Here is a 16,061-nt window from a genome sequence, read left to right on the forward strand (position 1 = left end):
GCCACGTCATGGGAGCCCTCATGTTGGCAGTTTAAGGCCAGGAGGAGTAGATGGCGTCATGCTGATGCCGACTGCGAAAGGGTATTCGTTTGGAGCTTTCTCGTGCACACAAAATTTTAAAATGGATTTAAAATATGTCATACTGAGCGGTTACCGTTGAAACTTGCTGGGAGGTATCTTCATATACAAAGGAAGCCTTTTGCATAGTTATCCCAGTTCGAAATTTCGTGTCAGCACTCCTTTAAGGATCTGCAGGAGATGGGGGATACATGAAGCTACTTCCACCATTAAAGCAGCTGTTTATACGAGTATGCAATAATTCTCTCGTCTGGTGGATGTTTAACATCTGTTGGCTCCCCCCCCCCCCCTTTTTATTTTTTGTGTGTCTAGGTAGACCACATCAGTGTGTCGCCTGGGGAAATCCTGCAGGTGCCTGGGTCTCCTGAAGGTGTTGAAGTCGGCTTTCTGGAGCGGGTCGCCTTTCAAGTCGATGGCACTGGTCGGTCTTCTTGGTTTTCTGTGTTATTTTTCTTTTTTTTATCTCAGCACTTGCATCTTTTTTTATTCACCAAGGTGGCACTGCCTGTGGGGCCACTTATTTGCAGTTTCACTCTAGTGAAACAAGTCTGAAAACTGGGAAAGACAACCAAAGAAAAAGGGTGATGCCCGTTTTTCCCTCAGAGTTGAGCGTGGCATTGTAGTGCAGTGATTGCCCTGCCATATCCATCGTGGTGGTGCAGCAGCTAAGGTGTTCTGCTGCTGAGCCCAAGGATGTGGGTTAAGGCCCGGCTGTGGCGGCCGCTTTCCAGACGGAGGCAAAATGCAAAAGTGCCTGTGTGTCAAGGTTTCCATGCACGTTAAAGATTCCCGGGTGGTCAAAATCAATCCTAAGCGCTCCACTGCGGCGCGCCCCATAACCCTTGTGTGGCTTCGGCACATTAAGCCTCGAGAATTTGAATTTTGAGTTGCCATGCCATCTTCCTCGATGCTTCCCTCCTTTGGTTGCATCTCTCTTTTTTTGGAAGGGAGGGGAGGGGAGGGGAGTGAACAGCGAGCTGAGGCTGTGGTTCTTGAAAATTCCGCATTTTCAAAGGGACAGAAGGAAAAAGAAAGGAAGGTTAAACTTGCACCTTGCATCCCGTACATTGATCAGCTGAGACACTAGACCGGTGCCACTCTGCAGTGGTGACAAGGACGGCTGTTTGCTCATCACCCAGGGCTTAGGGCGAGGGCAGTGTTGGAGGCAACCACATCGATGGCCTGTGATCCATTCAGACCAAGCCTCGACACTCTCCAGGGATGGAGGTGCCTGCCTCAATAAGCCGCACACTGGCTGCACCAGTTCTGCAGCTCCGTGTGGCGGCAACACACGAGGGGAGTTTGCAGAGGTGTAGGGGGAGGTTTACGTGCGGCACCGGCATTGCAATCTGTGTGCACACCCAGCCTTTGCACTGAGCAGCCTCCAAGCTACTCAGCTGGGAACAATTGCGGCAATGTCAGTGCTTGCTTTGAATTCCGTTTATGCATGCAGTTTCGGATAAACCAGCTGCATTTGTGTGGCTCCCGTTATTGGATTGTACAATGTAAAATCGTCACCCATGCGCACATGGTCGAATCTGTCATTTGAACCAAGGTTCATTTGAAATGAACCTTGTCATTTTCTCAGTGTAGCGTGTGTAGGGAAAGGGCTGTGTGGCTGCTTCTCAATGGTAGCGGCAGTTACCCATGTACGTGACCTTCTAAGCGGGCTACAGTGAAACCTCGAATTATACATCCCCCGGTTTTACGACGACCCGCTTCTTACGACGGATTACCGCGGTCCCGGCAAACTCCCTAAAGAAAGAATGTATTAAAAACCCCCCATTATACAACGCTCGGGTGCATAGTCTGCTTCATACGATGGATGCTGGCGGAGATAAACCAGCGTTTTGCCGCTTCGCCACCTCGTCTCGACTTTTATTATTTCGTGACTCCCATTTGACGCTGCTTGATGTGCAAAGGTAGACACTCTGCAGCGAGCCCGACTACTTGCTGAACAGACTCAAGCAAGCAGGCGGGTAGTGGGCGGGCGTGAGCCTTCAACGGCCCCACGCGGCAGCAGAGTACCAACATTCCAACTGCTAGAAGTCAAAGTCCAGGTAGCCGGCGGACGCCCAATTTTGAAGCTCCCTTTGAGCTGAGCCGACGAACGTCATGCGCAGTACCCCATGGCGATGACTGAACTCCCGCTTTCCTTGCCCGCTTGCCCTCCCCTGCCTGCGACCTTGCCCACACTCCCGCCTTTCTCTCTCTTGTATTGCTCGGCTGTATTCGCGTCTTGCAGCTTATGTCACCTGCGTGAGGTGCAGGGCTGGCAGGCTAGTGCAGATGCCACAGGGGAGTAGCGTGGCACAAAATGGGCGTTTCTTTTTTTTTACACTTGAGATTTCAGTTAGGGGTTCACAAATTATGCGATGACGTGCTAAGTATTAAGGAAGTTCTTAGCCCACCTGTCACGTGAGACCACCTACTAGGGTGGCATTTACCCCACTCATACGACGCTTTCGTGTGGTTTTTTGAAGGTCGTATTATTGGAGTTCCACTATAAAAAAATTGGAGGTGGGGCACCATTTCAGCCAATGTTGCTATGTGATAGCAAGCGAGTGGTGTGTTGTTTTTTTATTATTGCTGTTTTCCCTCACTGCATTCAAATACTAACTAAAAGTCTAAAAAAATTGTAAACATTCTACAATTTCAGTACAAACTAGAATTATATGTAATACTAATGGCTCCCCTTCTTGTCCATTGCCCCAGAGGTGGAAGTGGCCACCACCCGGCTGGAAACGATGCTTGGGGACACGGCCCTGGCCGTCCACCCAGAGGACCTTCGTCACTCGCACCTCATCGGCCGCCTAGCGAAGCACCCTATCGTCGTGGGTCGGGAGCTGCCCATCGTGGCCGACAGCCGGGTAGACAGGGGCTTTGGAACTGGTGAGGACCTGATTCTCCCCTTCGCCGGGGTGGTGCATACTGGGGCAGGGAGTCTTGTGGTGCTGCGGCTGGCAATTTCAGAGGTCACCTGTGGGCCTTTTTCTGGGCCAGGAGGGACACGCCTGTAGAAGAATGGACAAGTGGGCTTGTTGGTAGCGGCTCTTGAGCATCTTGAAGCAGCGCAAACTGGACACGGACACAGCAGGAAGGAGGAAGTCGACAGACCACAGTGCTGTCTACTTCCTTCTTCCTGTTGTGTCCTTGTTGAGTTTGCGCTACCTCAAGGGGTTAAAGGACACACCTGCGATAGCAAGCCACTGTCTCGGGGTTGGGATGCAGCATGGCTATGGCTCTGAGCTATATAGGAGGTGTACACTGAACCTACTCTCCCAGGTGGCGCATGCATCGACACGGCTCTGTCGCCATATTGTTAGACTAGAATTTCTAGTGGCGCCCATGGGTACCCACAGTTTCGTGATTTTTTGTTGTGTTACACATCTCTATCTGCCTCGAAGTAACAGTGATGAGTTGTTTGTTTTTCACTGAGTTCTTGGTCATTTCTAATTCAACCACGGCACTCATGACCTGCTTGTTTGAAATCGGTTTTGCAGTTCCAGATCGTTTTTTTTAGCAAGCTTTGGAAGTGAGATCATGCTCTGCACTGCTTGAGATTGTAACAACCACTCGAAAAGGAGTGCTGGGGACAAAAATTCTTCCAAACGTGGTTTATTTGCGATACCAAGAGTAAATTGAAGTTAGTAGAAGATACAGGAGCCTATAGCACGAAGACGAGCTTGAGTGGCTCTGCCAGATCAACCAAAGAGTTGGATCTATCACCGAGTGATTCCAGAGTTTTGTGATAGCAAAAGCTTTTTGTTTCAGGTGCCATGGTTCCCTTCCTTGCCACTAGCGGTGCTGTCGTTTGACGTACCTTTATGCTCCCCATCCTTGACACGACCATACCTTTAGACAGAGCCACACAAGCAACGGCAGCCACATGCCTTCACTTACCTTTCCGACGAGGATGACATGGGGTTCTTGTAACAAACCGCTGTTTAGGCAACGGGCCTCTGTGGATTGTAGGCCTTGAATTCTTCACGGGTCGCACAGGTCTTGTAGCACCAACAACGCCGCCTTTGATGTAAGGTCGACTGCAGAAAGGAGGCTGACATTGCGTAACACTTCATTATCGAAAGTCGAGCGAGTCAGAAGCACCAGTGCCGCACGTACTTTTACCCATTGTGCGCGTAGGAGCAGCCTAAATGATGCGGTCACCATAGTGATAAAATACAGTGTAGACCATTTATAATGTCCCGCTTATAGTGCGGGACCGTATATAACGCGGGTTTTCTTGTTCACTGGGAGGCCTCCCATAGAACTCGATGCATAAGTGTACGCCTCATAATGCGGTTGCCCAAAGCACAATACCGTTTATAGTGTGGTTTTTGGAAGGTCCGCTGATCTACCGGTGCGGCCGGGGCATCATCTTAGGGTCACAAAAAAGAAAGAAGAAAGATGGATTCAGCCATTCAACGCAGACCACGCTCCCATCTCTCCTCTAACTTAGACACGAAGTGAAAATAAAAATAAGCACCCTTTATTTCGCATGTTCTGTTTGCACTCGCGTGATAAGCACAGTTGCCCTTGCTCTGGGCACACCACTAAAAATAGCAAGCCTCCCACCCCTGGTAAGTTGTTGCGATTAGAATCTTGTACAGATAGGCAACCACCCTTTTCTTTTTTGAACATCTGGAGATAGCGAGCCAAGCCGCTATGCCGGGGGTTTCCTCTACCGGTACCATAGAGTTTCATACAATGATAACTAGAGAGGAATCTGGCGCTAGCGTCAGCGCAAACTCCGAGACAGTGCTTACGCTTCAATGGGAACGATGGGTAGTAGTGGAAGCGGATTGCATAGGATGGAAACGTGGCTGCGGCTGCGCATATTGAGTTTTTCTACCAGTAAATATTTACTGTGCGGTTTGTTGTTTGCAAATTACATCATGCACAAGAAAGTTAGTCGTTAAAAACTGGTGGTATAAGAAATAAAATGGTGCGTTTAGGTAAAAAGCAGATGCGGAGTTAAGGAGGCTTGCTGAGTACGTTTGCCAATTGCCGCCAACTACAGCGGGGCGCATACTTCTTTAAGAACTATTTATAAAAGTTTCACCGCTTATAGGTTTTATTATTAAGAAAAGGTTTTGTACCCCTAAAAAGAAAGGAATCGTTTGCTTTTGGGGAAGTTATTTTAGCCTGAGTTAGTGACATCCATCAAGCTGCGTTCCTATCGGCCGCCAGTCTGACTGATTTACGCCATAGGAGCTGGCGTTCGTACGAAAAGTGTGGCTGTCCCAAGCAGTTCACAGTTTTCGTCAGCTTTGAAAATACATTGTAGTGGCGCCGCAACTTCTAACTCGCCGACGCATTCGATGCATACAGCCCCGTCATTTGTGTTTTTGTGCTCGCTATGCCGGCAATGATTTGATAACCCACCCAATTCGCAACTTTGGTTATAGAACATTTCCATTCAGCGCGGCGACAGCCCATGTGCGACATTCAGATCAAGGAGGAACGTATTTTTGAACGCTTCTTCCTGACACCCCGCATAGGCAAAGGCATTCATGCAAGACCACGACAAAAACAGAACTGGATGCACGATCTAATCCACAGTACCTTCCACAAAGCCATCGAGCGCCAATCTGAATCCACTACTACCCATCACGTCCATCACAGCGGACAATCGCAGCGCCATATTCCTCTCTAGTCATTGTAGGAAACATACGTTGTGCTTATAGATAAGCAATCGTCTTTGGCATCGCAAACACAAGGCGCGGATGAAAAAAAAAAAAAAAATTCGCTTGCGTTCTTATCACGTCGTCTTGCCGGCATAAGCTGGGCTTCTTCCTCTCTGTGGCATCTGTTCTTCTAGACGCTAAGAAACACAGATCTCTCAAAACATAAAAACAAAGTGTAAGTTACAAGCAGCGTTTGCAGTTTGTAAGACATGCAGCAGCATCTGATGTGAAAAAAAAAAAAAAAGACGTAATAAAGACCGTACCTCTGTTTTTAAGGGGGGACATGGCTCTTGAAAGAATTTCTTTTAACTTTTAAGTAAACTCTGTGAAACTTGTCAGTCGGGCTGCTTTTTCCCCACTGATTTCCAATATGCCATTATTTTTTCAGTGAGTCAATGACTTACCAAGATAATTAGAGATAAATGGCCATTTTTGGAGGAACAGTAGACAAAACAGTGTTAGCCGTAAAACTGTAGTCTTTATATTTTCCAATACTATGAACCCTGGTGAGTGCAATAAGAGAATCTTTTTTTTTCATGCACTGAACTAATTTTGCAGCTCATTAAAGCATGGTGTTTGAAATGGGAATTCAAAATGGTTCCTTGCCACTGCTGCCACCAAGGTTTAATGAGCTGTAAAATTAGTTCTAAGTGGTGCGTGAAAAGACCGATTCTCTTATTGCACTCACCAGGGTTCGCAGTATTCTAAAACATAAAGATTACAGTTTTATGGCTAGCACTGTTCTGCCTATTGTTCCTCCAAAAATGGCTAATTATCTCTATATATCTTGGTAACTAATTGACCGACCCATAAAATAATGGCATATTTGAAATCAGTGGAAAAAAAGCAGCAAGACTGACGAGTTTCACAGAGTTTACTTAAAAATTAAAGGAAGCTGTTTTAAGAGCGGTGTCCCCCTTCAGTGGTGTTCGCCTAAGTCAGTGGTTCTCAGCCATGACTGCTCCGGGGACCCCTTCCGGTCTTCCGAAAGTGATGGGGGACCCTACGATGGAGCATACGTTGATCGGTGTCATAATGTCAAACAATTTGCGCCTGCAGCTCACGTCGCCCACAGACTTATCCAATGCCCGCCTTTTCTGCTTGACGTTAATGACTATGCGGGCCATATTGTCAAACAATTTCCTCTTGAATTTAAATTCTTCTAAACACCTATACACTGCCTTTTCTAGGTCTGTATTTTTGCTTCTCATAGCTAGTGAATTGTGCAAAAATCAGATGTTCAAATATCTGCTACGGGGAGAAACTAAACGTACATGTAATGCGACGAAGCCACCTTTTTTGAATTGCAAGCCGGTGCTGGCAAAATCAAGAAAAGAATGGCGGGGGGAAAGTTTCGAGGGAGGCTTTGCGGACCCCTCAAATGCTCTCGCGGACCCCCTGAAGTCCACGGAGCCCCATTTGAGAATCACTGGCCTAAGTGATGATAAACAAAGAGCGATTGAAGGGTAGCTTGCGATATGGTAGGATGCGCACGTGTTTTGTTTTTAGTGCGGTACCGCTTATAGAACGGATTTTCCCAGTTCATGCGACATACATTATAAGTGGTCTACAGTGTATGTTGCCGGAACATAGTAACGAGTGACAGAGACAAGGTTCACACGGAAGGTGAAAGAGATGCGGCCGCCTCACTGCGCTAGTCCAAACAAATAGTGGCGACTGGGAACAATGAGCGCGCTCCTACTGGATGACGTCATGTGAACACCACCTAAAGCTCTGAGCTATAGGCTCTGAGGCAGTCCAAGCTGTCACAACATACGAGGAGCTTTTTTTTTCGAAATGAGTCAAATCCACCTGAAGAGAATTGCAGAAAAAAGCGAAAATTTTGTTAACAGGCCTAAATGCAACGCTTTAAGAGCTAACTTCCCCTAGCTGACATGTAGAGCATATATAATAGCTTTTACAGCGTTGCACTTAAGCCGGCTCATAAATTTTTGCTTCTTTCTGCAATTCCGTTCAAGTGGATTTGACTCATTTCGAAAAAAAGCTCCTCATATGGTCCTGCTGAAGAAGTCCGAGTGGTCGCATGCGATCCCATTCTTCAAGTGGCAGTGTACCATTCAATGTTGGGGGGTCGGCATATTTGATCTGAGATCATATCATCAGTCTATGGGGTAGCTGGAGGGAGTGTGTGTGTGACGGAGTAACCCGGCTGTGCAACCCATTGTTTTGAGTAACAAGCTTCTGTGGGAAATGTTGAATGGGCTGTGCCGTGCAGCATGGCATGTAAGCAAGGAAACGCCGTTATGTCCGTCTTTTTCAGTGGCCCCGTGAAGTCGTAAGATGGTGAAAACACATCAAGCCAGGCAGTCATGCCATCTGTGCACAGGGATGTCTGTGGAAATACATAGCAGAGAAATACAGTATGGAGTGGAGTGGCTGAAATATAAGCTCCGTTCCATGGAGCGGAGACTTGTTACACTGCAATGTCAGCAGAGCGTGCTCTTTCTGATTGGAAGGGGCAACAGGGTGTCCTTCCAGCAGTTTGATTCTGGGGTGTGAAAAATTGTTTCAGAAATTTGAGGCTGAGGTGATAAAATATGAAGGCAACAAAAATTGGTGCAAGATGGATTCGCAGATGCTTAGAATGCGTTAGCCCCTATTCCGTCTCCCTCGGGAATTTCCTCCTCTCCCTCAGGAATTTCAGGCCCTGCCTGGTGTGCATGCCTTGCTTTGGCGTTTCTTGCACGTCCCTCGCGCACCGTGTCAACCCTACTTTGCTTTCTAACCGTCTTCAGTGGTCAGGTGTGCTCGATTGGCCGCCTGTCGCTCCCTTTGTTCTCCACCAGTATTTGAATTTTGCCGCCCTCATTCCCTTTCCATCCTGGTTTGCCACCTGCTTGGCCCTGCACTCGCTGCACACTCCCTTTTACCGTGCACGCACGGAGTGATGGGTGTCAGGTGGAATGAGGTGGGCGAGCCACCATTAGGTTGGCAGTGGTGCGAACGCAGCGTCACTGCAGCAAATACTGCTGCCAGCTCAGCGATTGTCACCTTTTCTGCACATGCTCTGTCGTTTTCCGTTCTTATATCGCAGTCATTGGATCAACGATGAAAGTTTTTGTCTACTTGCCTCATCTACTCCTCGTGCAATAACAACAAGGGCCTGGGGTAAACTTGAGTCATTATTTGTGCGTGACTTTTTTCTTTTACTCTGCTGGTAGGTATCAAATGTTTAGGTCCCTATCTGTGCATAGCTTTTCGTATGTTGTATACACAAAGACTGAGTTCCGTGCAAGGGCTGTGCATGCATTCTGTGCCCTTACCTTCATAGGCAGCTCTTTCATAATAGTCCCAAAAGGTTCCGAGTTTTGTGTAGTTCAGTGTAAAACTGTCAAGGCATCAGTGTTGAAACTTTTGACTACTGCAGCATTGTTAGCCTCTTGTTTGTGCTGCCCCCAACGTTATTTGACTCCAACTCCTGAGCGGCAGCCTTTTCCCATTACGATGTCCGAGAGAGCAATACAAAGTGCTGTGGCACGCTTGTCACAGTGCCCACTGCTGTTGGTTCCAGGTGTGATGAAGGTGACCCCTGGCTACAGCAAAGTGGACTATGCACTCTCCAAGGCGCACGGCTTGCCCATCGTGGAATGCTTTGGTGACGAGGGCAACGTTATCGAGGGATACGACCCATTTACCGTGAGTGGTAAAAAGACCTTGTCTAGTAACGTGGGGCTTGTAAACTGGCTCGGTATTTTTCTTCTGTCCTTGTATAACAGTTGAGCCCACGTGCAAAGAGCTTGATTGTTGCATTCAAAATCGGTGTAATATTCATTTCCTTCCCATAAAGATGTGGTGCACAAACAACTAACGTAGCTGTGGACACCATTTCCACAGCAGTGGCATTGCGCTGGCTGAAACACTAGAGCGGCTCAAGTAGCTCTTTGTACAGTCTGTTAGTGCTCGCCAGAGTGGAACTCCTGGTGCAAAAAAAGGCACACGTGCAGGAAAATAGGTGGTAGGGAAGGTAGACATTGTCCCATCTATCTGGATCTACGCCACTAATCAGAGAGAGCTGGAATAAACGCCTACTGCACGACCAAGAGATCGGTGGGGTTTTGAAGATTCAGGCGCCCTCAGTCCAGGCTGCCTTGAGCACGGGCAGCATTAACAGCCCTCTGGCCCTACCAGAGTCTGTTGTCCAGAGTTCGCTTCCTCCCGTACAAACCACGACGTGGCAAGACACACACGGAACAGACAACGATAAGCGGCTTCTTGGTGCACTACAGCACAATCATAACAAAAATTGCATGCAGAGCTTTTGGTTCTCGGCAACCTCGTTGATGCTGGATGACGCAGCAGCGGTCGGCAAGCGAGCGCAGCCTTATTGGAAGTACATAGTTCTCCTCTCAAACGTACGTCGCAGGCATCGCACAAATTGCGAGCCGCCATTGGTTGCGGATGAACACAAAATTCCTTTGATGTTGAAAATGCCGCTGCAGAGTTAAGCTGTCACCGACTATTGTTATGTATCTGCTGATAGCTTCTGGTTGTATTGAAAAACGGTTTTTTTCTTTTGTATCTAGTGTAGCCAGATGCTGCTCAGGTGGAAGAGCTATTTGTTATGCAAATAGGTTTAGGCTGGGCTGGTTATTTATAAGGGCGTGTACTTTAAAGTACAAATAAAAGTATTGTTGACAGCTTTTATACCATTCTCCTTTGCTTTGTTTTCTTTCGTTGCTTGATCTTGATGAACTCGTTTTGCGGATTTTGTTGGATTTCGGCAGAATTTGTTGATCGCAGTTGAAGGACCTTGTCCACTAAAGCTAAAGTATGTCTGAACCGACTTGAAATCGTTTGCACGTCTTTTGTAATAAACTGCTCCAAATTTGGGATTTGGTGCTCCAGAATGAAGGTACATTTTTGCTGTGACCTGCTCCAAATTTAGTTTTTCCTGCTCCAAAACCAAGGTTTTTTTGCTTCAAAAATTGCTCCAAATCTAATTTTGGCTGTTGCACCCCTGATGGGGATGCACACATCCGTGAGAGCAGCTACTATCTCGAAATGCATTCCAGTGACAGTGACTGAGCGTTAACTCAAACTCACTTTTAACAAGATTTTGGCTCACACCCTCGAGAAGATGACTGCTAGCAAATTATCCCATTTGGCTAACAATGGAATTCACGGGTAGCGTTTCGGTGGCAGCTATAGGATTTATTTTATGCTACAACTCACGAGAAAAAAAAAAAACACCGCTGGTGTTTCAGCACGTCCACTTAAAATGTACTGAGGTGACTCGCTAGTATGCAGGCCTTCTCTAGGAGTTCAACATTCAGAGTGATGGGAAAGTCCAGAGAGAATATTGCGATTTCAACAAAAAAAGGAAGCAGGAGAAAGTATATTCCACAGACAGCCTTGGTGGTTGCTTCAAGTGTGGTCCCTAGGACAACGTTAGGGTTGGGTGGGGAAGTAGCTGGTCTATCTGTTGTCTTTAGTGTCTGGCCTTATTGCTTACTGTTGTCTTTAAAATTGCACAATATTAAAAGGAAAAAGCAGTATTTTGAATGTACTAAAATTGTACGGAGTTTTTATGGTCTCTTTAAGCTGCAAACTTTTTTTCACACTTCGGTAAGTCTTTAACTCGCTGAACCGGTTCGCAGACTGGTTCGTTTGTGATTTAGTTGAACCGGAACTGAATTTGAACCAAATAAATTTCCCGAACCCGAACTAGACCTGAACTGGTATTTTTTTCGGTTGGACACACTGAAAGGAAGACAAAATAAAAATGATTATGAAAGGGCTAGCTACCCATGGATGTTGGGCCGTCTTTACCCAACTCCAACATTTACTCAACATTTTTGCACAGAAATAAAAAGTACATGCACAGTTTCAATATCAGATCCGTTTTGCAGTTGTACACATCTTTTGAGTGTGGCTAGCGGAACTCCATGGAACCAGTGCGAAATGCTATGATTGGTCGGCGGTGTTACCCATGGAGCAACGCTCTGAGCGTGTCTTGCAGTGAAGCATCCCATTTTCCCACAGTTTGAACATGGCAACTGCTGGCGCACTTTTCTCTGCTCGCAAGAGGTGCTGTCTGTGTGCTGTGGGTCAGCAGCTGTATTTTGCTTTCTGTTTATTTTACCTCTTTCCAACTTTTAACAGCCATTTTGCAGGAAATTTGGCGCATTTTAACTGAGTTTTATTCGTTATATCTGTGCTGGCCCTCAAAATTTTTCATGAAAAGTGGACTGAAATTGCATTGCAAGTAGTATATACAAATGGCAACAGGAAATGGAGATTTGTTCAGTGTGGCCAGGATTTCGTTAAAACCGGGTTAGCTACTATAAGTGGGCTACACTGTAGTGCACAGTGTGTGGGGGGGGGGGAGTGTTCTGTTTGTAGTTGGAGCTAGGTGTGGAGTTAGTTGGAGCTGCGTATGGCCTCTTCCTTTTCACACTAGGTGGTGCTTCAGTGCTGTTGTTAGGTGTTTGGTCTGCTTTGTGCATTTGTTCCGTGAATGCTGCAAGGCCGGCCCTAATGCTTGCAGTCTCTATTTTGAGAAAGGCAGTTTGTGCACTTTTCAGAGCTACTTCTTGCTTTGGTGGGAGCACCGTCACGTGGTATTTTTCATATTTCGGGGAGGGGGGGGGGTTGTTTATCAGTCAGAATAAATGAGTATGCAATTAGTTCTTCGCTGAAAATATTGCCGTTATATACCTCTCGTGGGCATCTACAAGTGCCTCATTGACACTTCAATAATTAGCACAGTACTTCTTGAGTTATATAATTTATTACAATTAATTAATTCATCTCGTTAAGGGAAAAATTACTGCCCGCAACTCCACTATATTGGAAACATTATGCACTAGGTTTTCTTCGGGTAATGCCGTTGCTCTTGTTTAAATTCTTTGTGCGTGATAGCTGGGACACCCTGTATATGTACCAATTACAATTCCATTAAACTGACATACAATGTAAACACAGTTGAGTGCTCTTATAACAGCCCCAGTTATAACAAACAAGCACGACAACTGTTACACTACAACGCAGTGACCTCCCCAGAGTGTTGACCAGTGAAGCTTCACCGATACCACATTATCGGGATGGGAGAAAAGAAGCAGCGGGGCCGACTCAGCCAAAGCATGCAGACTTGGTCAGAACATGCACCGTGATCTGTGGTGCATGTTCTCGAACTTCGAAACTCTTCGATATTATTTTTGAAATTTTCTGATAGGGCTAGTTGATTCAAAGCTTAATCGAATTTTCTGTTATTTGCTTCAATGTTTCGAAAATTTGCACACCCCTCCTAGTTTTGTCTGTAGGTCTGCGAAAATAGGCCCTTTATGCGCAGTGAAATTTTGATTCTGGCGAATGATAAATATTCGTATCATCCAAAATCCATATCATGATTAAGACCTTCTGCGAAGATGTTGGCAGTAAGGGCTTAATCACATCAATGTAGTGCATATGAAATGCCAGGGGTGCTCATGTAGTCTCTCAGAGATGCCAAACTACGATAACTTTTTTTTTTGTTAACTCCAGAATTCGAAGTGCCAGCTGTCCTTGCTGGACTGGCCGTGTGCAGCAGTGTGACGAAAGGCGCCTTGCCCCGTTGCCGTGTGCAGGGCCTGTCCCGTTTCGAGGCCCGGGAGGCCATCCGCGAGTGGCTGCGGCATCGGGGCGCCCACCGAGGCCGCCTGCCGCACCCGACCACCGTGCCGGTCTGCAGCCGCTCGGGGGACCTGCTGGACTTCCGGCTCAAGCCGCAGTTCTTCCTCAGCATCGGCCGCCTGGCACAGGAGGCACTGCAGGTGGGCACCCGCTGCGTCTTTGGCCGGAATGTACAACGCTGTGCTCCGGGACAGGCGACTCCTGCGTTGCGATTGCGTATCGGCCAGCAGCGCTGTCATCACAAAGTACGAAGTCGAGGGCTTGGCGGAAACATGTCTGATCGGGATGAAACGTGTTGCAATATAATGACAGACACCGACTAAAAGAAACTTTTAAAAAGAGACGTGTTGGTTCCGATTGTGGATAAGGCTTCTGTAGTGAAGCCAAAATGTCCCTTGAATGTTGTTTTTTGAAGTTTGTGGCCACGTGAGCCCTTACGTGCTCGGTGCCCCACTCGTGCGGGTGACCGTGCTTAGTGCATGTGCAGCGAAAACGGGGGTGAAGTGCGCCCCACATATATAAAAGCAGCTCTCGTGTGATCAGAAAGGGAGGCCGTACGCGGGGACGTGCGAGAGGAATCGTTGCCGCGGGCAGCAAAAGAGAGCGATGGGGGGCGGCGAGCACAACCATGACACCTGGACAGGGAGGAGCAACCAGCGTCCACGGTGGACGCTCATCACCGAACCGAGGCCCAAGGCATGGAAGACACCGTCGGGAGTGAGCAGCACCATGCCGTGACTTGCTGGACAAGCAACGCTTTGTTGGCCGTAATGGTTAGTATGCGCGCTTTATGTGCTCCCTCGCTGTACGTTGCTGTGCGCGCATAGTACGGGCTTAGAAGTTATTTTTCTTCTGCCTTTCATCTTTGTTTTCCCAGAATAGAGCGGTGATTTGTTTTCATGTGCGTCGGCATAACTTTGTCGGGCAGGTCCGGGCTCGTGAACCCTTCACGCGTGAAGGAGTTTCCTTCAAGTTTTAGTAGTTTCTTTTGGTCGTGTCTGTCATTTTTATTGCAACACCACAAAGCACACGTCCACTCTTGAAGCAAAGTCTGCCACAGTTCTGCCTGCCAACTAGTCTCGGTTCTTTTATTACGAAATGTGACGGGATGGGTGGTTTCAGTGAGGCAAATGTCTCTGTATGCGTACATCACAAATCCCCACTGTTTCTAAATTGCTAATTTGTAGTGTTTACAGACTCGTTGAGTGTCGTCGCAGGGTTCCCCTGAGGGAAATCTAGCAAAAACATTGGCTTAAATTATTTGATCAAAGCATTAATGCTGGCCTATACTAGGTGGCTAACTGCAGTAGTCTCCTGGGTTCGGTGCCTGGACACAGCGGCATTCGTGGCAGCAAAAGCGCTGACCGGAGTGTCCCTATGGCCACAATCTGCAGCGGAGTGGACTTCTCGCAGGTTCCGTACAAGGGCACGAAGCCTGCAGTGCGTAGGGGAGGCCGAACATTCTGGCAAGAAGCACAGGACTTGCAAACAGACGACAAAATTCACGTAACTGAATCGTACAGTCGGTAGATACACGACAGAAAAACAGAATACATTCAGTGAGGTATCCATGTGCACGTTGCATATGGGTCACACACGGGCCACACACTCACACCTGTTAAACAGAAACCAGAGGCAAGATTAAGTTCTCTGAATGACTGTCCTGTCACTTCTGTCACAACATTTTAGCCGAATGTAGGGCATTGGACGCTGCTTGAGGACGCCATTTACGTGAAGGTCTAGCCATGGAATACCCTTAAATTCATCACTGTTTTCAGCGGATAGGCCAAGGCTCTCAACAAAATGTCTTTTAGCCTACCTGGCCAGCGTGTCGTTATGATCACCTATCATGATCACGTTTTAGATCGCGTGCAATATGCACCCACAAACTAACCGATTTTGTGCATATCACACACACATCATAAATATTTTAGAGAACTTTACTATAGAAAGTTTTGGGTGCTCTTTGGCCACCAGCTCCCTTGCACCAATAACACACAAATACTACCACCACCACAACCATTGGTATGCTATAAGTGTGAGGATGGCTGTCAGCCCTTCATGTTTTAGTTGAGTGTACAGTTTGTATAGAGCTTTACACTGAAGGAATTCCTCTACATGCTTCACTATTTTTAGCGGGCCTGCCACTGCTCACAAGCAGTTGTCGGTTAACTTATCTCACTGATATTGGATTTTTAAAACTGGTGTCTCACGAAATCTAACCTGAGACCCTCTCAGTACTGAAGGACGTATTGAGGATTCAGCCTTGGTATGCTCCAGGGGACTCACGCGCGGGGCATGTATCTCCCAGGCACCTTTACGCCTCTGCCACTGTCAGCTTCATGTACCATTGTGACCATTATCATATTTTAGATGAAGAACCCCCTGCACCCACATACTGTATTTACTCACATAATAAACACACCCCCAACTTTAGTCGTTAAAAAAAAGAAAAAAAGTTTGATACCCTGCAGACCCGCGAATGGCCGTACTGTAACTTTCTAACTTCCGTCGCTCCTGCTGATGATGATAGTGCTTGCAACCTAGAGCTATCTCTTGGAATAAAAATGAAGACTCCAGTGTAACGTTGTGGGACAGCCAATTGAAACAATGCTTAAAGGGTCTAGCCCCCTTTTTTTTTTTTTGGCTGCCATTTTCACTCAA

General features: G+C 47.1%; 1 protein-coding gene across 1 annotated transcript in view; it reads left to right on the forward strand.

Moving 5' to 3' along the window:
• Positions 1-16,061, forward strand: part of LOC144137874 (valine--tRNA ligase, mitochondrial-like) — a 140,814-nt gene that overhangs the window by 48,453 nt on the left and 76,300 nt on the right. The window contains exons 8-11 of the mRNA XM_077669890.1: positions 391-499; positions 2,794-2,970; positions 9,298-9,422; positions 13,352-13,537. Of these exons, the coding sequence (XP_077526016.1) occupies positions 391-499; positions 2,794-2,970; positions 9,298-9,422; positions 13,352-13,537 (597 nt within the window). The remainder of the gene's footprint in view (positions 1-390; positions 500-2,793; positions 2,971-9,297; positions 9,423-13,351; positions 13,538-16,061) is intronic.

Source organism: Haemaphysalis longicornis, unplaced genomic scaffold (genome assembly GCF_048455015.1).
Source record: "Haemaphysalis longicornis isolate Haplotype H1 unplaced genomic scaffold, Haemaphysalis longicornis Haplotype H1 scaffold_1, whole genome shotgun sequence".
NCBI lineage: Eukaryota > Metazoa > Arthropoda > Arachnida > Ixodida > Ixodidae > Haemaphysalis > Haemaphysalis longicornis.